This window comes from Emydura macquarii, unplaced genomic scaffold (assembly GCF_026122565.2).
Source record: "Emydura macquarii macquarii isolate MOO-44397 ecotype Brisbane River unplaced genomic scaffold, CSIRO-AGI_Emac_v2 contig_1363, whole genome shotgun sequence".
Taxonomy (NCBI): domain Eukaryota; kingdom Metazoa; phylum Chordata; order Testudines; family Chelidae; genus Emydura; species Emydura macquarii.
The window spans coordinates 15,358,508-15,374,926 of NW_027131500.1; the positions used below are offsets into that span (position 1 = coordinate 15,358,508).

Genomic DNA, 16,419 nt, shown 5'->3' on the forward strand with positions numbered 1-16,419 from the left:
TTCCGAAGTTTCCAGAGCCTTCACAGCAACTTTGATACAAAGTATCAAGATAAGCAAAGTTCTGTCTGTCATATATAATGAAAAAGGAAACATAGTAAGGAAAGTTAGACATAACCACACTTTTCTATAGAACTGTCAAAGGTTGTGCAGGTTCTTGATTCATTCTTACTCTTAAAGAATCCCAGTGCTAGTCTCTACCTTTCTACCCATCCTCCTTTCTTTGATTTCTTATAATGCTAAGAGAAAACTGTGTAGAGAAAATGAAGTCTAAAGAATTTGAGCATGTGTATTTAAGTATTTATTTTTATCTAAACATTATTTTGATAATTATATATAATATATATACATATATAGAATTATATATATATATTTGTCCCCCTGGCTTCAGCCCTCGCCAGAAGTATTGTCAAATTGATGGCTTTTGCAACATGCTTGAAGGTCAATAAATTCAGGCTATTTTTGCATTATTTATTGATAGTTGTCGTGAACAATTAAAAAGAAACAAACAAAAACAATAGTCATAGAAAACTTACTGCATATGTTTTATGAGTTATTTTCTTTTATAATTTCTCAGGCTGGAAGATACTAACATAATTATTGACAATACTTTTATATAATGCATTGTACACAATAACTCAGAGTACAAAAATTGAGGGGTCTTTCTGTGTGTTATGGGAGTATTATTATTCTTATTCTGTAGAAGAGAAATGAGTCACAGAGAGGTTAAATAACTTGCCAAGGTTACAAACAACACAGTCCTAACTGGGAAAGAACCTATACAATTAGAGCATCTTAATTACAGTTGTTGACCCATTTTATTTGTATAGAGTGTGCAAAGTGCAATGGCATCTGTTTAAATCCTAACTGATTCAGAAAAAGAGGGTTTTTTAAGTACTGTAAATAATGACCATTATTGTATGTTTTGAGAAAAATGACTGTCTTTTAAGCAAGTTGGTTAAAAATTAGAATTTTTGTATAACACTCTCATAGAGATGGAGAATATGTTGGATGGCACTTTACTACCATTGCTGGAATTCTAATTCAGAATCGGGTTGATCTGTAGAGTGAACAGGTACACAGTGAAAGGAAATTACAGCTATTATTTTACAGGAATGCTGCAAATAATGACATGGAAAGAATAGACTTAAACACAGCAGTTTAGTTGAAAATGATCATCTGTAAGACTTGGACTATAGACATATAAAATTGCTTTGTGGATTATGTTTACTTAGTTCATATCTGGCTTGCCACAGACAAGCCTTGTTTGGTTTCAGAATTTATAAAATAATTAGCTACCCATTTATGTCTCAAATTGACTAATGGTAGTTTCTTTCCTAAATCTTTTTTCACATTAAAATTGTTTACCATAACAATCATTAATAAAATACAAGCACAATAAAAACTTTTTTTTTTGTAATCAGCAAGTTATACCAATGGTTATGATTTTTCCTTAGAAAAAATATTAATTTCCAACAGAAACTAGAGGTAGAAGGACCAGAAATTACCTCAAGGGTAGAAAACCCATGACATAGTTTTAATTAAGGCTGGCAGTTTCTGTTCCTAGTGAAACATTTTGTCCATGAAGACTTGATTAATCAATGTAGTAAGTATAAACCATTTTAACAACTGATAGGGGATAATTTTAAGGTATTTAGTTGACAGTGACACTGTTATATTGTAATTAGAAGGGTGACTGCAGGCAAGAGTTTAACTCATCTCTCCCTTAATCTGTAGTCATTGTGAATCACCTAAAAGACAGTATCTAAATTATTATGCCAATAGTAATTGCCATACATCACTCTGTATGAGCAGTCTCTATTTAGTCAGTTAATACAGAACAAAAACAATAGATTCCCTATCATTGTCAAATCTAGATGTAGATTATAATTATGTAGTCCACTTTGTCTAAATATGACTATTTTACTCAATTTGAGATAAACAAGAGTAAATAAGAGTCACAGAAAATTTTCTGTATTCCTCCTCTACCTGTCCATAGTAAGTGTAATTAGTTCAAATAACTGACCCATTCTTCAAGCTTGAGAGCTAAAATGGTTTTCATTACGGCATGAAAAATGTCTTCATTAGTAAGTGATTAAATTTTTTCAATAAAGCACACTTGCATAATTACCTAAGTAAATGCAGTGATATTTTTAAAGTAAAAATATTGAACCTTCATTGTTTAAGCATTATGATTTTTCTATGAAATTAAACTCAGACTTTATGGAATCTTGTGTCCACAAAAAGACTTGATGCTTTTCATGTGAACGTTTCCCATATAATAATGAACACAACTTTATAATACCTCTATGTATTAGAAGTGTTATCTCATCTGTACAGATGGGAGAGCCCAGAGTCAGCTTGGTCCAGCTAACAAAGTAAAAGATATTGACCTATGTCTACACTAGGGAAAAGATTGTGGTTTCTTTAGCTAACCTCATTCTCTTTTTCCAAAACTAGACAAACCCTAAATGACTTGCTGAAGGTCACATAAAATTTCTGTGACAGAAATAGGAATTGAGCTGAGATCTCCTGGATCTCAGTACAGTGCATTAACCACAAGGCATCTGTCCTAAGATAGGTGGAATCCTTTGCGAAACTGGTGCCTTAGACTGTAAACCCTTTGATCAGGGACCATGCATAAGATATGAGGCAGGATCTGCATGTATTGTTCAGCTTTGAGACCCAATAGCTTGTTAGACACAATAAATGTTAGATGTCATTCTTTCTTAAAGTCTTTGTGTGAATCCCACTTTAGGTGTGCCATTGGAATCTCCTGATCAGCAGTGTCTGTTATGGCAATGCCTGTGCCAGACATGTCTTGTGCCACTGTCTGGAAACGCATATGGGACAGAGTGGCCAACCCAATTTAATTTCCTTCTTTGACAGGAGAACTGGCCTAGTAGATAGGGAGGAAGTCCCAAGTGACATTCTCATAAGCAAACTAGAGAAACATGGTTGCAGTGAAATTACTATAAGGTGAATGAACAACTGGTTGACTAGCCATATTCAAGAGAAGTTATCAATGGTTTGCTGTCAGACTGGGAGGACAGATCAAGTGGGGTCAAGGAGGGATCCGTCCTGGGTCTGGTGCTTGTCAACATTTTCATTAATGACTTAAATAATGGAGCAGAAAGTACATTTATGAAATTTGTCAATGAGCTGGGAGGAGTTGCCAGCACTTTGCAGAACAGGATTAGAATTCAAAATGACCTTGACAAATTTAAGAGCTGGTCTGAATCAATAAGATGTAAATCAAAGGGCAAAATACTGCACTTGTGAAGGAAATGTCAAATGCACAATTACAAAATAGGGAATAATTGACTAGGTAGTAGTACAGCAGAAAAGGACCTGGGAGTTGTAGTGGATCATAAATTGAATATGAGTCAACAGTGTGATGCTGTTGCAAACGTCAAGCAGGGATTGGGAGGAGGATATATTAATAGGAGTGTCATATGTAAACACGAGATAAAACTATTCTGCTCTACTCTGAACTAGTGAGGCCTCAGCTGGAGTATTGTGTCCAGTTTTGGGCATTGTGCTTTAAGAAAGATGTGATCAAACCGGAGAAAGACCATAGGAGAGCAAAAAAAAAATGGTAAGAGGTTTAGAAAATATGACCTATGAGGAAAGGTTCAAATGAACTGGGCATGTTTAGTCTAGGGAAGACTGAAGAGAGACATGATAAGTTTTCAAATATGTAAAAGGTTGTTATAAAGAGAACAGTGTCCACTCAGGGTAGGATAAGAAGAAATCTGCTTAGTTTGCAGAAAGGGATATTTAGGCTAAACATCAGAAAATATTTCTAAGTATAAAGATAGATAAGCACTGGAACAGGCTACATAGGGAGTTTGTGGAATCTCCATCACTAGAGGTTTTGAGAACAGATTAGACTAAACCCAGCAGGAGTAGTTTAGGTATACTTAATCCTGCCTTAGCCAGGGACTAAATGACTTTTTGAGGTCCCTTCTAGTCCAACATTTCTCTGATTTCTGTGATCTCAACAAACAACTCTGTCTTAAAACCTTAAACTTGTTTCTAATATTGAAACAAAACTTCTCCCTTCACTTTGAAATGTGGCCTATATGTGTGTGATGGAGGTTAGAGGAAATGGGGAGCTTTTATTAAATTTTGTTGAAGAATAAATAGCTTTTATAGTCACTGTAGCTGGGACATGTGCAGAATGTAGTTCCTGGTATATAAAATGACTTGACAATGAAAGGAATAAAGTAGATCTTTTTGTATGCAGTGCTGTCATATCCATGTTGGTCTCAAGATATCAGAGACACAAGGTGGGTGTGGTAATATCTTTTAGTGGACGAACAGACATTGGTCCACTAAAAGATATTACCTCACCACTTTATCTTTATAGATCTTATGCCATTCTTGCTCCCTCTTCCTCTCCCTCCCTATTTAAAATTAAATTAGTATTCCAAGTGGATAAAGAGGTTGGGTTGGTTTATGAACACTCACAGTTGTAATTTCTGCTTTTTGAAGTCAAATATTGTTATGAACCATATTCTATCATGTTTACCATCGTTACTGCATTATATTGCACTGCAACATAAACATTATTAATGTTCATACAAAGTGTATTATGTATGACATTTTATGAAAATCTTTGAATAGTCCAGCTCTAAAATGACCTACAGTGAAAAGAATGGCAGGATGTTGGATACTCTGTAAGTTACAAAATATTTTTAATCAAAAGTCTTGTGAGACAGAAAACCGAACTACCACATAGGATTGTAAAAGTATAACAATCATATTTGGACTGATCCAAAGCCCGTGTCAATAAATGCAAAGCCTCCCACTGATTTGGATTCAGCCTTTATAGAACAGATCTCTAATTCAATAGAGGTACAAATGAAAACAGCAATGTACCCACATGCATATGTCAACCCTGTTGGATAGCGTTAGTAGGAGAAGATATCGTCTTCTGTATTTGCAAGTTTTGTTTATCCATTTAAACCATTTTTAAAATCTTCCTCAAAATTATCTCAAATTGTTCATTTTCTTTCCAGGGGACAAGTGCAAATCCACTGAATACAGCAAGATGAAAACTATGTTATTGGAGCTACAAAACCAGAGATACATAGCACAAGAAAAAGAAAAAAACACTGAAGATAAAATGGTGTTAAAGAAATTGCTGGTGGATCAGATGTTTAAATATTTTGATTCTGACAACAATGGACTTGTGGACAGTAATGAACTCTCTCAGGTAAATTTGGATTTTACTTTCATCAGCACAATACCTTTTCAATTTGCCTGTGGCCAAGATTGGAAAATCTCTAGTGCTGCATAGATATGATATCTGGTGCCCTTTGATGCAACCCTTTTGCTTTATTTGATACTCATATGTAAGCTTATTAGATGGGAGACTTCACTCAAGGAGACGGCTTGAAATGGATTATTATTATCCTGAAGCACTAGTACTATGTTAAGGTTGAAATACATCAGGAAATTCAAAAATTCTGTAAAATTGTTGATACTGTACTTACTGCACTACTTAACATTATATCCCAATATAATCTTCATACCTCCCCATTCTGTATACCATGTCAGGGGGTGTATGTACCCCATGTTGGCTCAGCAACAAAAGAGCTAACATAGGCACTGTCGGCACTGTTTATTGGCAGCCTCACAGCAGCTGGGAAGATAAAAGGGCTGGGAAGCAGAGGGGCAGGGCAGCTACCAGACAAATGGCTAGAGAATGGAACTCTCGTCAGCAACCTGCTGAAGAGCTTCTCAAATACAACACCCTATAAAGAGACGACCAGACCTATGCGTTGACAAGCCTGCAGAAATCCAGGGTAAGATAGGAAGGAGCTCAGGGCACAGCCAGAGTTGATGAATCCTCATCCAGCTTATCTAGCTTCAGTGCCCTGAGCTGGAACCCAGTACAGTGAGCAGGTCTGGGTTACTCTACCAACCCTTTGATGGACTTAAGAGCAGAGAGGGTTTTCAGAGTAGTCATCATTTCTACTACCAATCATGGTGTTGTTTCTTCTTTCCCTACTTAACATACATACTTCCTATTAATGGAAGTTGCATATCAATAAATAGAAGACCACTAATCATTTACAGTTTTTATTACAATCTTGAAAAAAAAGAAAAATCCCACCAGCATATACATATATATATATGGTGAGCCAAATACCCCCCAAAAGCCATAGCTCTGAAACGGTGTGTGTTTGACTGAAGTTAAAGTTTATAAATTCCAGATACCTAGTATAAATATACTATTGACAATTAAAACAGATGGTGATATCAATTAGTTCACTTGATTTGCACTATAGGGAGACTGAATTTCAAATCCTTCTTTATTTCACAATTCCAAATTAGCTTCATAGTTTCACACTAATCCCCATTTGTTTACACTACAAATCCACCATATAATTTTGAATGACTGGCAGCCTTTGTGTGAGAAGATCCAGACTAAAATAGTAGTGTTGAATGTCAGGATAAAGTAGCATTTACAGAACTATATGGGTAAATTTCCTGATGCCTGAGTCAAAGTATTTTTGACTTGGCCTCTGCACCCACCCCCAATTCTTTCATAAACCCTACATTTTCTCAAATAATAAAATAAAATAAAAAGCAACAGTGCTTAATAGTGGAAAATGTGTGCTGAGAAAATTAATATACTGCACTATAGTTTGGGAAACTTGTTAAAAAATGCATAAGTACCCAGCACCCTGTGTATTCCACATTTCAGTTACCATGGATGTGTGTAAAAAAAAGAAGCTTCAAAATGAGAACAGAGTGTAAATTAATGGAGTACTGTTTTCCCAAGTGTGCAAACAGATTCAGACAGTAGCTATAAGCCCATTTATGAAGATTTAAATTTTAACTTTACTATTGTTAATGGAAACATCCATCCTGAATAATCCTAGCAATGGTGAATAACAGTGATGGACAATAGCAAGGTTGCTGAGGCAGCTAGTTGCTGTCAACAGTTGTTCGGGTAATAACTGATGTGTTAAAGGTCTAGAAATTATCACCTCTAATCTTGTTTGGAGGAGGGAAGAAGAGAACAGAGGCACATCGTTCCTATTGCCAAAAGCCTCATCAATCTCCTGGGTACAAACACATAAACAATGTCCATGTTTTCCTGGGAGCCAAATGTCCCAGCTGCAAGACCCTCCCACCTGACAAATTCACAGTTGCCAAATCTCATGACTCTGTTGCAAGTATTGTCATATTTGGTGTTTTTATTTAAGGCCCTACTCCTGTAGTAATCAAAATATATGATGATCTCACTTTTTTTTTCCAAATAGAAGTTAAGTTTCTAGTCCTCATGCTTGGATGAAAAGCTTGAAAATATGATTTGAGTTCACCCCGTAGGCTCAAAAACCAGAAGGCAAATATCAAGAAACCACAATGAATTATTTTAAAGACAATCTCATGATTTGTGTGGCGTGGGGAGGCTTGATTGCTGATTTTTGAACCCTGGGGAATTGGCAATGCTGCAGTTTCTACAATGCATTTACCAATCACCAATATAAAAATCTGCAGCCCTTTAAAAATCTGAAATATTGGAGAAGCATGAAAAAATTAATTAATATAACCCCTCTAAGGAATACTGAAGTCATTTTGTCCATTTCTATTCTTTAAAAAACATCAATGTTTCATTACATCCTATTTCCACAAATGTTCCAATTTGCAGCACTGAAATGTTATAGCAACTAGAAAGTTTTGCTGCATAATCTAAACCCACTTTACTTCAGAGTATGTAAAGTGCTATATATAGTCAGCTCTTACTAATGCACAACTTAAATTAATCAGCTGGAGACTTCAAATAAGGACAGCAGGTTCAGTCATGAAATTTCTTCCCACAGTATGTGAGATGTAAAGACCTTTCCCAGCAAAGGGATTATGGCTTTTGCAATGGTAAAGCCCTATCCTTTTCTGAATTGTTAAAAGTGATCTTTCCAAGAGTGAGACCTTTCAAAAAAGTCAATTTGTTTAATGTATCATTATAGTATTTAAAGTTGGCTAACAACTACTTGTTTTCCCTTTCATTTGAACAACCATAATCCTGTTGTAATTTGTTACCAACAAGTGAATGTGATTTCCTATAATTTAATACAGTATTATAGCTCAAGAATATATTTACCTCAGTTATCCGATGTAAATGTAAGACAAATTGTGGAGTCTTTACTCATGTTAATGAACACTTACCCATGCAACTATTTTCATGGTCGGTAATGGGACCACTCGTAGGTAAATGCTTAACCCAGCATGGGTAAGGTTTGCACAATCTAGAGATCTAGTGATAAAGATTTCATCTTTTTCCCCCCTCTCTCAGAAATAACAGTAATTCAAAATATCTAAACTATTAGTAACAATAAGAAACTTCAGTAATGGTTGAAGTTACATTTGGTACCTTGGTACCTTGAAGGATCATTCTTCAAGTTATGCATAATAAAAGAAGATTGCCCTGCTGGTGGTTAGCTATGAATCTGCACCTGGCAAATGGACTCTCTCGCTATCTGTTCTCTCACACATAAAACGAACTATACTTTAATACATGATTATAAACTCTGCTTGTTTTACTGTTATTGTAGATCTCTTTATTACTTTTGTTATTTTATACTGTGTGTGCGTGTGTGCGCGTGTGCGTGTGCGTGCGCGCGCACAAGTGTGCAAGCAAGGATCCTAAGGAGAGACATGGGAATAAAATTGTGCTCTTCCTGTGAAGAATGCAGTAGTTCCCATATGGTGGGACTGACCTTTTTACAAACAGTAAATCTTTTTTTTATTTACCAAAAGTGTTCACTGAAAGGTATTTCAGCTTTTAATATGCTTCATCAAACTCAACTAGTCATGCTGAAGTGCATTATTTTGCAGTAGTGTAACAAAAAGATGAAGCAGTTTTATACTTGATTAAGTCCCTAGAAGCTATGTTTTGTTTTGCTGCTTTATTTACTCGTTATGCTTGTGTGAAAAACAAACTATACAGATGTAAAAGGGGGAAATTCTCCTAAAATGACTTGATCCAAAAACAGGTTAAGCACGTCAGATGGAGTAATGATTAAGAATGAGGTGTGCTTCACACTCTAATTTATGACCTACTATTTAGAGTATCAGATGTCAAGATATATTTTTTCTTGTATTTACCAGTTTAAAATAGGACAAATGAAAACATTTGGTGGGATATCTTTAAAACTTATAATTTTCATATTTTAGTTTGATATTGTCTCAGTTTGAATTCATTCTAGTTATGATGCGGGGAGACTTACTATCTGTTGATAAATTGACTTATGAAGTTGACTGCCATTTCCAGAGGTGAGGAGTTGAACCTATAGAAAAATCTTTAAAGTCAGATAGGAATACACTTTTTTTAATTTATAATTTATAACCAAAAATCTTACTCTGCAAGCATATGTTGAGGCGTAGTGACTGGTTTCTCATGAAGCACAGCAATGTGAACAAGACCCCTATTTATATTTAGAGTGTTGTACAGGATACAGGACAAGTACAATTTAAATATATGTCACAGTTCAGGGCTAGCTGCAGTTTTGATCTCTCATCACCTCATCAGGTGCTCCTTGCCTTCACTTATTCTGGAAGGAATCCCACGGTTTTTCCCACTCTTTAGACCAGGTATCAGGGCTACAGCACCCTGTGTACCAACCATGATTGTTCAGCAGGCGTGACTGGGTGTGGTATCCTGTACATCTTCCCTTCAGGAGCTATTATCTGCAGTCAACAGTGACCCAAAACAGCCTATTCTAAAGGAAGTATTGTTTAAGCTCAATAGTAGGAACAAAGAGAAAAGGAGGTTAACACAACAAAGGTCTGCCTGCATATCTGTCTTACTTAAGGCTTAGGTAGTAGACACACAGAAACACAGGCATGGTCTTTAATTCATGTGGTGCCTACATGGATGACATATTAAGTTAATTATTTATTCACAGATGAGATGAAAAGTAATGTCCACAAATGAAAGTTATTGCATGGTAGTTCATAAAAAAAAAAAAATTCTAACTTTACCGTCATTTTAATTTTATCGTAGTATTAGCACTCATTGTTTCCAAGAGATACAGGCAGGGTAGTAGACATTTTCATCAATTTTTCCTAGTAACTGTTTCATCTTCAAGACCCTTGTTACTAGATTTTGATCCGATCACTGTCAGTACTTACATTTAGCAATAAAATGTTACTGATTATTTTTTTTAGAGCAGATGGGTCCATCGTTTTATATATAACCCATTGCTTGGGGTTGAATAACAGCAACATCTATTCCCTCAGAGACAAAAGTTTCCTCAACTGTATTATTCTTCTATTGTGTCAAAGCACTGAGATCTAAAAAGAATGGCATATTATTTCTTCCTTATATAGTAATGCCATTCTTTCTTTTTACTGCTTTCAGTACCTTGTATCCCTTATTTACACAGCAATGACTACTATCCTCAGTCACACCATTGCCCTCCGCCTCCAGACAGCATCCTGACAGAATGCTGTAGCATCATTCATTGTATAGCTCCTCACTTTTGAAATCCATCATTAGGAGCTGAAACCTGGTATTGCCATACTCCCTCTCACAGGGAGATGCCCTCAGTCATCTCTTCCATCATGCTGAGTTTCCTTTCCAAATGGTAGTGCACTTTCATACCTGTGGCACAAGTAGGGCCAGGTTATGGCTCTTCAGCTTTACCTCCTTTGCTTTTTATTGAGCTTGATTTACTAATAAGTGCCCAAAATGTTCTCCATGTTGTACAAACATATAAAAAGAGATAGTGTCTGCCCCCTAAGATCTTATAGTCAAAGATAAAAGAAAAGAAAAAAGAATAGGAAACTAAAAATGATTTAGGAAAAAGATGGGTGGGGAAGAGAGGTACATGTATATCTTGCCATGATTGTTTGCTTTGTTTTTAGTAGAAAAACTTCTTCATTGTTTTATCTACCATTGGGAACACATTGTTACCCTTGATGGAACCAAATAAGTTGTTTCCACTACTCAAATCATATGACTGAAAATATATATTATACACACAAATAAATTAAAAATATTTTAAGGCTTCTGATAAATAGACAGAGAAGAGAGAGAATTTCTTATGCTGACAGGAGAAGCCTTCCCATTGCTTTAAGTAGCACGTACACTGAAGTGCTACAGCAGCACAGCTGAAGTGATGCAGCTGCACCGCTGTAGCAATGTAAATGTAGACATACCGTCATCTCCAGAGAACCATCCATCCTGTGCACTGAACGAAGCAGAGATCTTATGGAATGTATGAAGGTGATAGTGTAATTTAATACACACTTTAAACGCATATACACAAGGGGGGTGAATTTAGATTGCATGAGCAGCCTGAATCCTGTCATTTCCTAATTGTTGAATGCTTAACTTTACAAGCTTGCTACTTTGAGGGGGGGGGGGTTCATAGGTTTTATTAAAAAGCCAATATAAAGAATAGCAATTATATCAAATGGCAGCATATTGATACCCATGTGGCTCATCATCAGCATTTAGATTCACTACACTGACCTCTGCTATTTGAGTGACTGATAGGAGTAGTAGGTTGTTTAACCCATATGTTAGTGCTAAAAGGAGATGGGATACTTTTGCAAGCAAGTTTCACAGATGTTTGCTGACTGCAGATTCCTCCCATTTCCCCCCAATGATGCCTTCTCTGTTCCTTTTGACCTAATCCAGTCTTGTATTTTTGGTACACATTATTCCATTCTTCGTTCTCACATTATTGGGGCCAGTCTCCACATCTCATGTTTTTACCAAGTCTGTCTCCCAACCCAGCTAATTCTTGGTTTCCTCTACCTTCTGCCTCCTAGTTCCTTGTCCCCAGTTCTCCTCCCGCACCCTGGCTCTTTCTTCCTTCCTTCCCCCATCTCTACCCCCTGTTACACTGATTTACAGTACCAGTCTCCTTGCCCAACTCAGTCTGCCTCAGTTCTTCCCCCAGTCTCAGTTTCGTGCTCACCCACTGCCTCCCAGTCTGCCTCCTCTGTTTCTTTCTGGCTCTAAGTCCCAAACCCTCCCCACCCCCCCAATCCCCTTTCCAGCTCCCAGTTTCATTCTCTTTTTCGTTTCCCACTCCCTGCCCCCCCACATTTGAGTTCTGGTCTGCCTTTTTCAGGATCCTCAACATCCCACCTCTTTCCCCTTTTGCATTTGAGTCAAGTGGGGCCCAGCAATGATTCGGAGCATAGAGACATGCTCCCTGCTGTCAGTTCAGATGCCTAACCCAGAGTAGCTATTATGGGGAAAGTGTGGTTTTGCCCTTTTACCCCTGGGCTGGATGGTGAAGGCTCCATTGCCCTGAGGGATTCTGTGTACATAACATTCTGTTTTCATGAGCTAACTGTGAATTTTAACATCCTCAAGCATCTCAAATTTAGAAGTTAATTAGCTGAAACTTGTAAGACTTCTGTAACAATGAGATTTCCAAATGCTACAAGCACAGTAACTAACTTGGAACATAAGGTATGTATATTTGTTAATTGGCCTTGGCTGCAATTCTGCCTTTTATCAGCCAGCTAAGGAGATGCTTGTTTGGGTGGTTAAGGACCTATTTCATTGCATAGATACCATACATATTTTTTTTGCATTCAAGTGGCATTAATTGTAATAAACAATCTAGATAAAAATGCATAATTGAACTAATTTTCTTCAGGTAACATCTTTTTATTTAAGAGCCAAACTATTTGCATAGTAATTTTTAAGCTTTTTGTGCTTGTGCTTTATAAATTATCATTTATAAATTATTAATGAATAATGTATACATTTTGTCACATTTTTAGAGGATTTTATACAGATGTATAGGAGAGCCCTCCGATTTATTGGGGGAAAATGTTTGCACTTCCTATCTTTATGGTCCTTCTATTTTATGGTATTTGCATCATTAGAAGTTTTTTCATTTGCCCTAAAGATAGCTGGGAATTCAGCTGGCAGCATTGCTCTTTTCTACTCTTGTTGCCCTTTGGTTGGAGCAACTGGAACATCCCAATTATGTATTTGTGAAATGGTCTGGATCCTCTACATATGGTTACAGGAAGACACAGAATTCAAAAGTAATAGTGTAAACTATAATATCCCTTCAGCGGAAGTATAGATTGTATTTATTTATTTATTTTGGAGGGAAAAAAGGATGTTTTAAACTGAATTAAGTTCATTGCAGGAGGTTGAGGTGCTTGCAGCATTTCAGCAGTTGGCTGTATTCTCTTTGCTTCTTATGGTTTTTTCTTTAAGGTGTGATGTAAAACATAGGTCCTGAGCATATGTTGTTATGAAAGATCTCATTGTACTTTTAAGATATTAGGTGCATCAATGGGATTTACAGACTAGCATCTGGCAATTTTTGATTTAATCTACATTTGTCCCTGCAAAGTCTAGAGACTGAACATAAATGATTCACAAATGATAACATTCCTTCAGCAGAAGTTCATTAATGTTGAAATCTAATAACCACTAATTATAAGCCACTTACAAAAGGGATGTCCCCCCTGTGGAGACACTGAGATGTCTTTTCAGGTCTATTATAACAGGTTCTTAAGATAGATAATAGGCTTGTCAGATGTGTATAAGAAGTTGATGAAATTGCTGATGTAATAATTTATTTTAGTTAGCTTCTAAAAGTTCTGACTTGAGGAAAGGGAGGGTAATAGGATGGAGAGACTTGCTACTAATACATTCTTTGTATAAGGAGGGGACAATGTCTTTGATCGTAGTTCTTGTTTTTTGTCAATGTCTTTGTAAAGAATTTCAATACAGTGAAATCTTGCTTGCAAACCAGAATATCTATAGAGTGTTACATATTGTGCCATACTATATATTCCTCATATTTCAAAAAATTTTGTGTAAACTCATTGCCACTATCTTAAAGATATTAACTTTTTAAATTGTAATCGATAATTATAAAGCAAGTAGAAATCCCCGACTTTACACAGTTTCAGTTCATTGCCCCAAAGCAGCCTTAAAATGATCTATTAAATGATTATTAGAAACAATTAATTATACCGTGAAACTCTAAGAGCTCAAATGTAATTTCATGGTTATAATTTTCTTGTCAGGTAATAAAACAGGATGAGCTTGGCAAGGATCTATCGGACTGCTCTCTGTTCGATCTGCTAAAATATGAGGATTATAACAGTGACAAGCACCTAGTTCTGGAAGAATTCTACAGAGCATTTGGTAAGGACAAGATTTTGTTTACTATGCTCACGTTTTCTTTTCTATCCCACTCTTTTTAAGAATAAAATTCCCTAATTTTGAAGTGCCATGATGAAGTGCTTCAACAGTGAGCACAATTTGACTATTATGATGTAGGGGGAACATCCTGAAACAGAATTAATTAATAGGAGATGCATTGGTGTTCAGATTTCTCAAGACAATGATTTTGATAAAAGGGGTATCTGTAGAAGATCTGTTTTTATGCCAACAAATGAATTTATGGATGCACTAGTGAAAAGCTACTATGTTCAAGATCAGGTAGTAATCCGTAAAATTGGTCAAGCCATTTCCTTTTTCTGTATTTTGATTGCCAAAAGCCTAAAAGATACAGATATGCTTCTCATGCTGATCTTCCCCACTGAGCTTCTTGAACAAAATTTGTCAAAGGATACTCCATAGAGGATTCATGTATTTTCATGAATTTTCAGTGCAACTTGTGAGTGGTCCTTGTTCTTTGACAACCTTCTCTCATTACTAGATGCCCTAGGTGTCTGGGAGCAAATGTTTACTGCTATATGGTATTATCACATCTCCAGATACTGCTGTTCTCCCTGTTTCATGACCCTACATTTTTGGGGTAACAATATTATAATTTAAGAGTTTTTCTTTTCTGCGTACTGCTACAGGATGTTAGAGGAGACAATGTTTAAAATTGGGAAGCTATTAGAAAACAAATGGGAGTTGATGGATACTGGAAGCATGGCTTCCCAGCCACCTTAGATTTTCTGTTATGAAATGAAGAGCCCGATTCACCTCTTATTGTTTTCCAAATTGATGTAACTGCATTGAATTTTAAGAGGCATATAATTGATATTTATATAAGTGAGAGCAGAGCAGTCTGGGAGTGTAAGGTGTGTTTGGGTGTTAATTCTCACTCAGATCACAAGTAGAAAACCAAGTTAATTTCCTTCTTATTGCTCTATGAAGGGCAATACTAACTTATTTAATAATTTGCCACAATCTGGCATAATCAACAATGAAGCACAGGAGTGTTAAAGATCAATCTTGAGGTTCAGTGACAGAAGTATGTGGAGAAACCTGCACAACTACTGCATGCATTAACTCTGGTGCTGGCTATTAATTGCTACTCATCCTTCTCATTCATGAGTGCCAGACTTCACTCTTTTTAAAAAGGAAATAGTTTAGTGAATCCAGAAATACCACACTCTCGCTCTTTGAAGTGTGCAAACATGATGAACATCATTTATAAATGATTCCATATGAATTATTTGGTATGGTTTTAAAAATTCTTAGGAAATGGCCAGTGGATGATTGTTCTGCTTAAATTATTAGAGCATATTCAACATTTTGTGAAAACAATAAAAACTACTGGTCTCCTTGTTTGTATATGCAGGATCCACTGGGAACATACTGCATAATCTGTATAATATTTTTATCATAAAAGATGAAGAAAGGTATGGTATTATATAGTCAATATCACATACTTTATGTTCTGTAGTTTTTCTCATTGGCTACAACCAAGAGTATATATGGACATTTAAAGAAGATACTGAATATGATAGTTAGGGACTGGATAACTCATTTAAATAAATGTTGGTCCATTTAACCAATTTCTGGAACAGATATTCAAAAAAGCAACCTCTGATTCTGAATGTGCAATTCTGCATATTCAATCCATTCTGGGTACCAGTAATACATTTAAGAAGTCTTACTAATTGAGTTATGGGTCATATAGATAAAGTGGGTCAGGTAATATCTTTTATTGGACCAACTTCTGTTGGTGAGAGAGACAAGCATTTGAGCTTACACAGAGATCTTCAGGTCTGGGAAACTTATTCAGAGTGTCACAGCTAAATACAAGATGGAATAGATGGTTTAGCATAAGTAGTTAATGCATATTTCAAGGGACCATTCAAGATGAAGTGGCCTCTTAACACCCCTCCAGCCAAAGAGAGGAAAGGAAGGGGGAGGGGGAAGCAGCTGGGGAGGTGAGGGTTTGCTAGTGCGATATAGATTGTTTTAATAAGCCATAAATCCAATGTCCATGATTTTTAGCATCTAGCAAAGTTGAGTAAGCTTCCAAGCTTGACTTCTGAAAGTGTTGTGCAGGGTGAGAATTGATAGGTCAGATATAGAGTGATCACTTTGTAAGAAGTGTGTACATACAGCTGCCTTTTACCATTTTCCTGTGTTTGTTCACTGGACAGTGCAGTGATTGTCTGGTTTCACCCATGTATTTGCTATTGGGGCAGCTAGTGCACTGGATG

At 36.2% G+C, this 16,419-nt stretch overlaps 1 protein-coding gene across 1 annotated transcript in view; it reads left to right on the plus strand.

Annotated features, from left to right (window-relative positions):
• The window catches only part of FSTL5 (follistatin like 5), a 488,015-nt gene that overhangs the window by 264,010 nt on the left and 207,586 nt on the right, over positions 1-16,419 (plus strand). The window contains exons 5-6 of the mRNA XM_067551803.1: positions 5,022-5,218; positions 14,032-14,152. Of these exons, the coding sequence (XP_067407904.1) occupies positions 5,022-5,218; positions 14,032-14,152 (318 nt within the window). The remainder of the gene's footprint in view (positions 1-5,021; positions 5,219-14,031; positions 14,153-16,419) is intronic.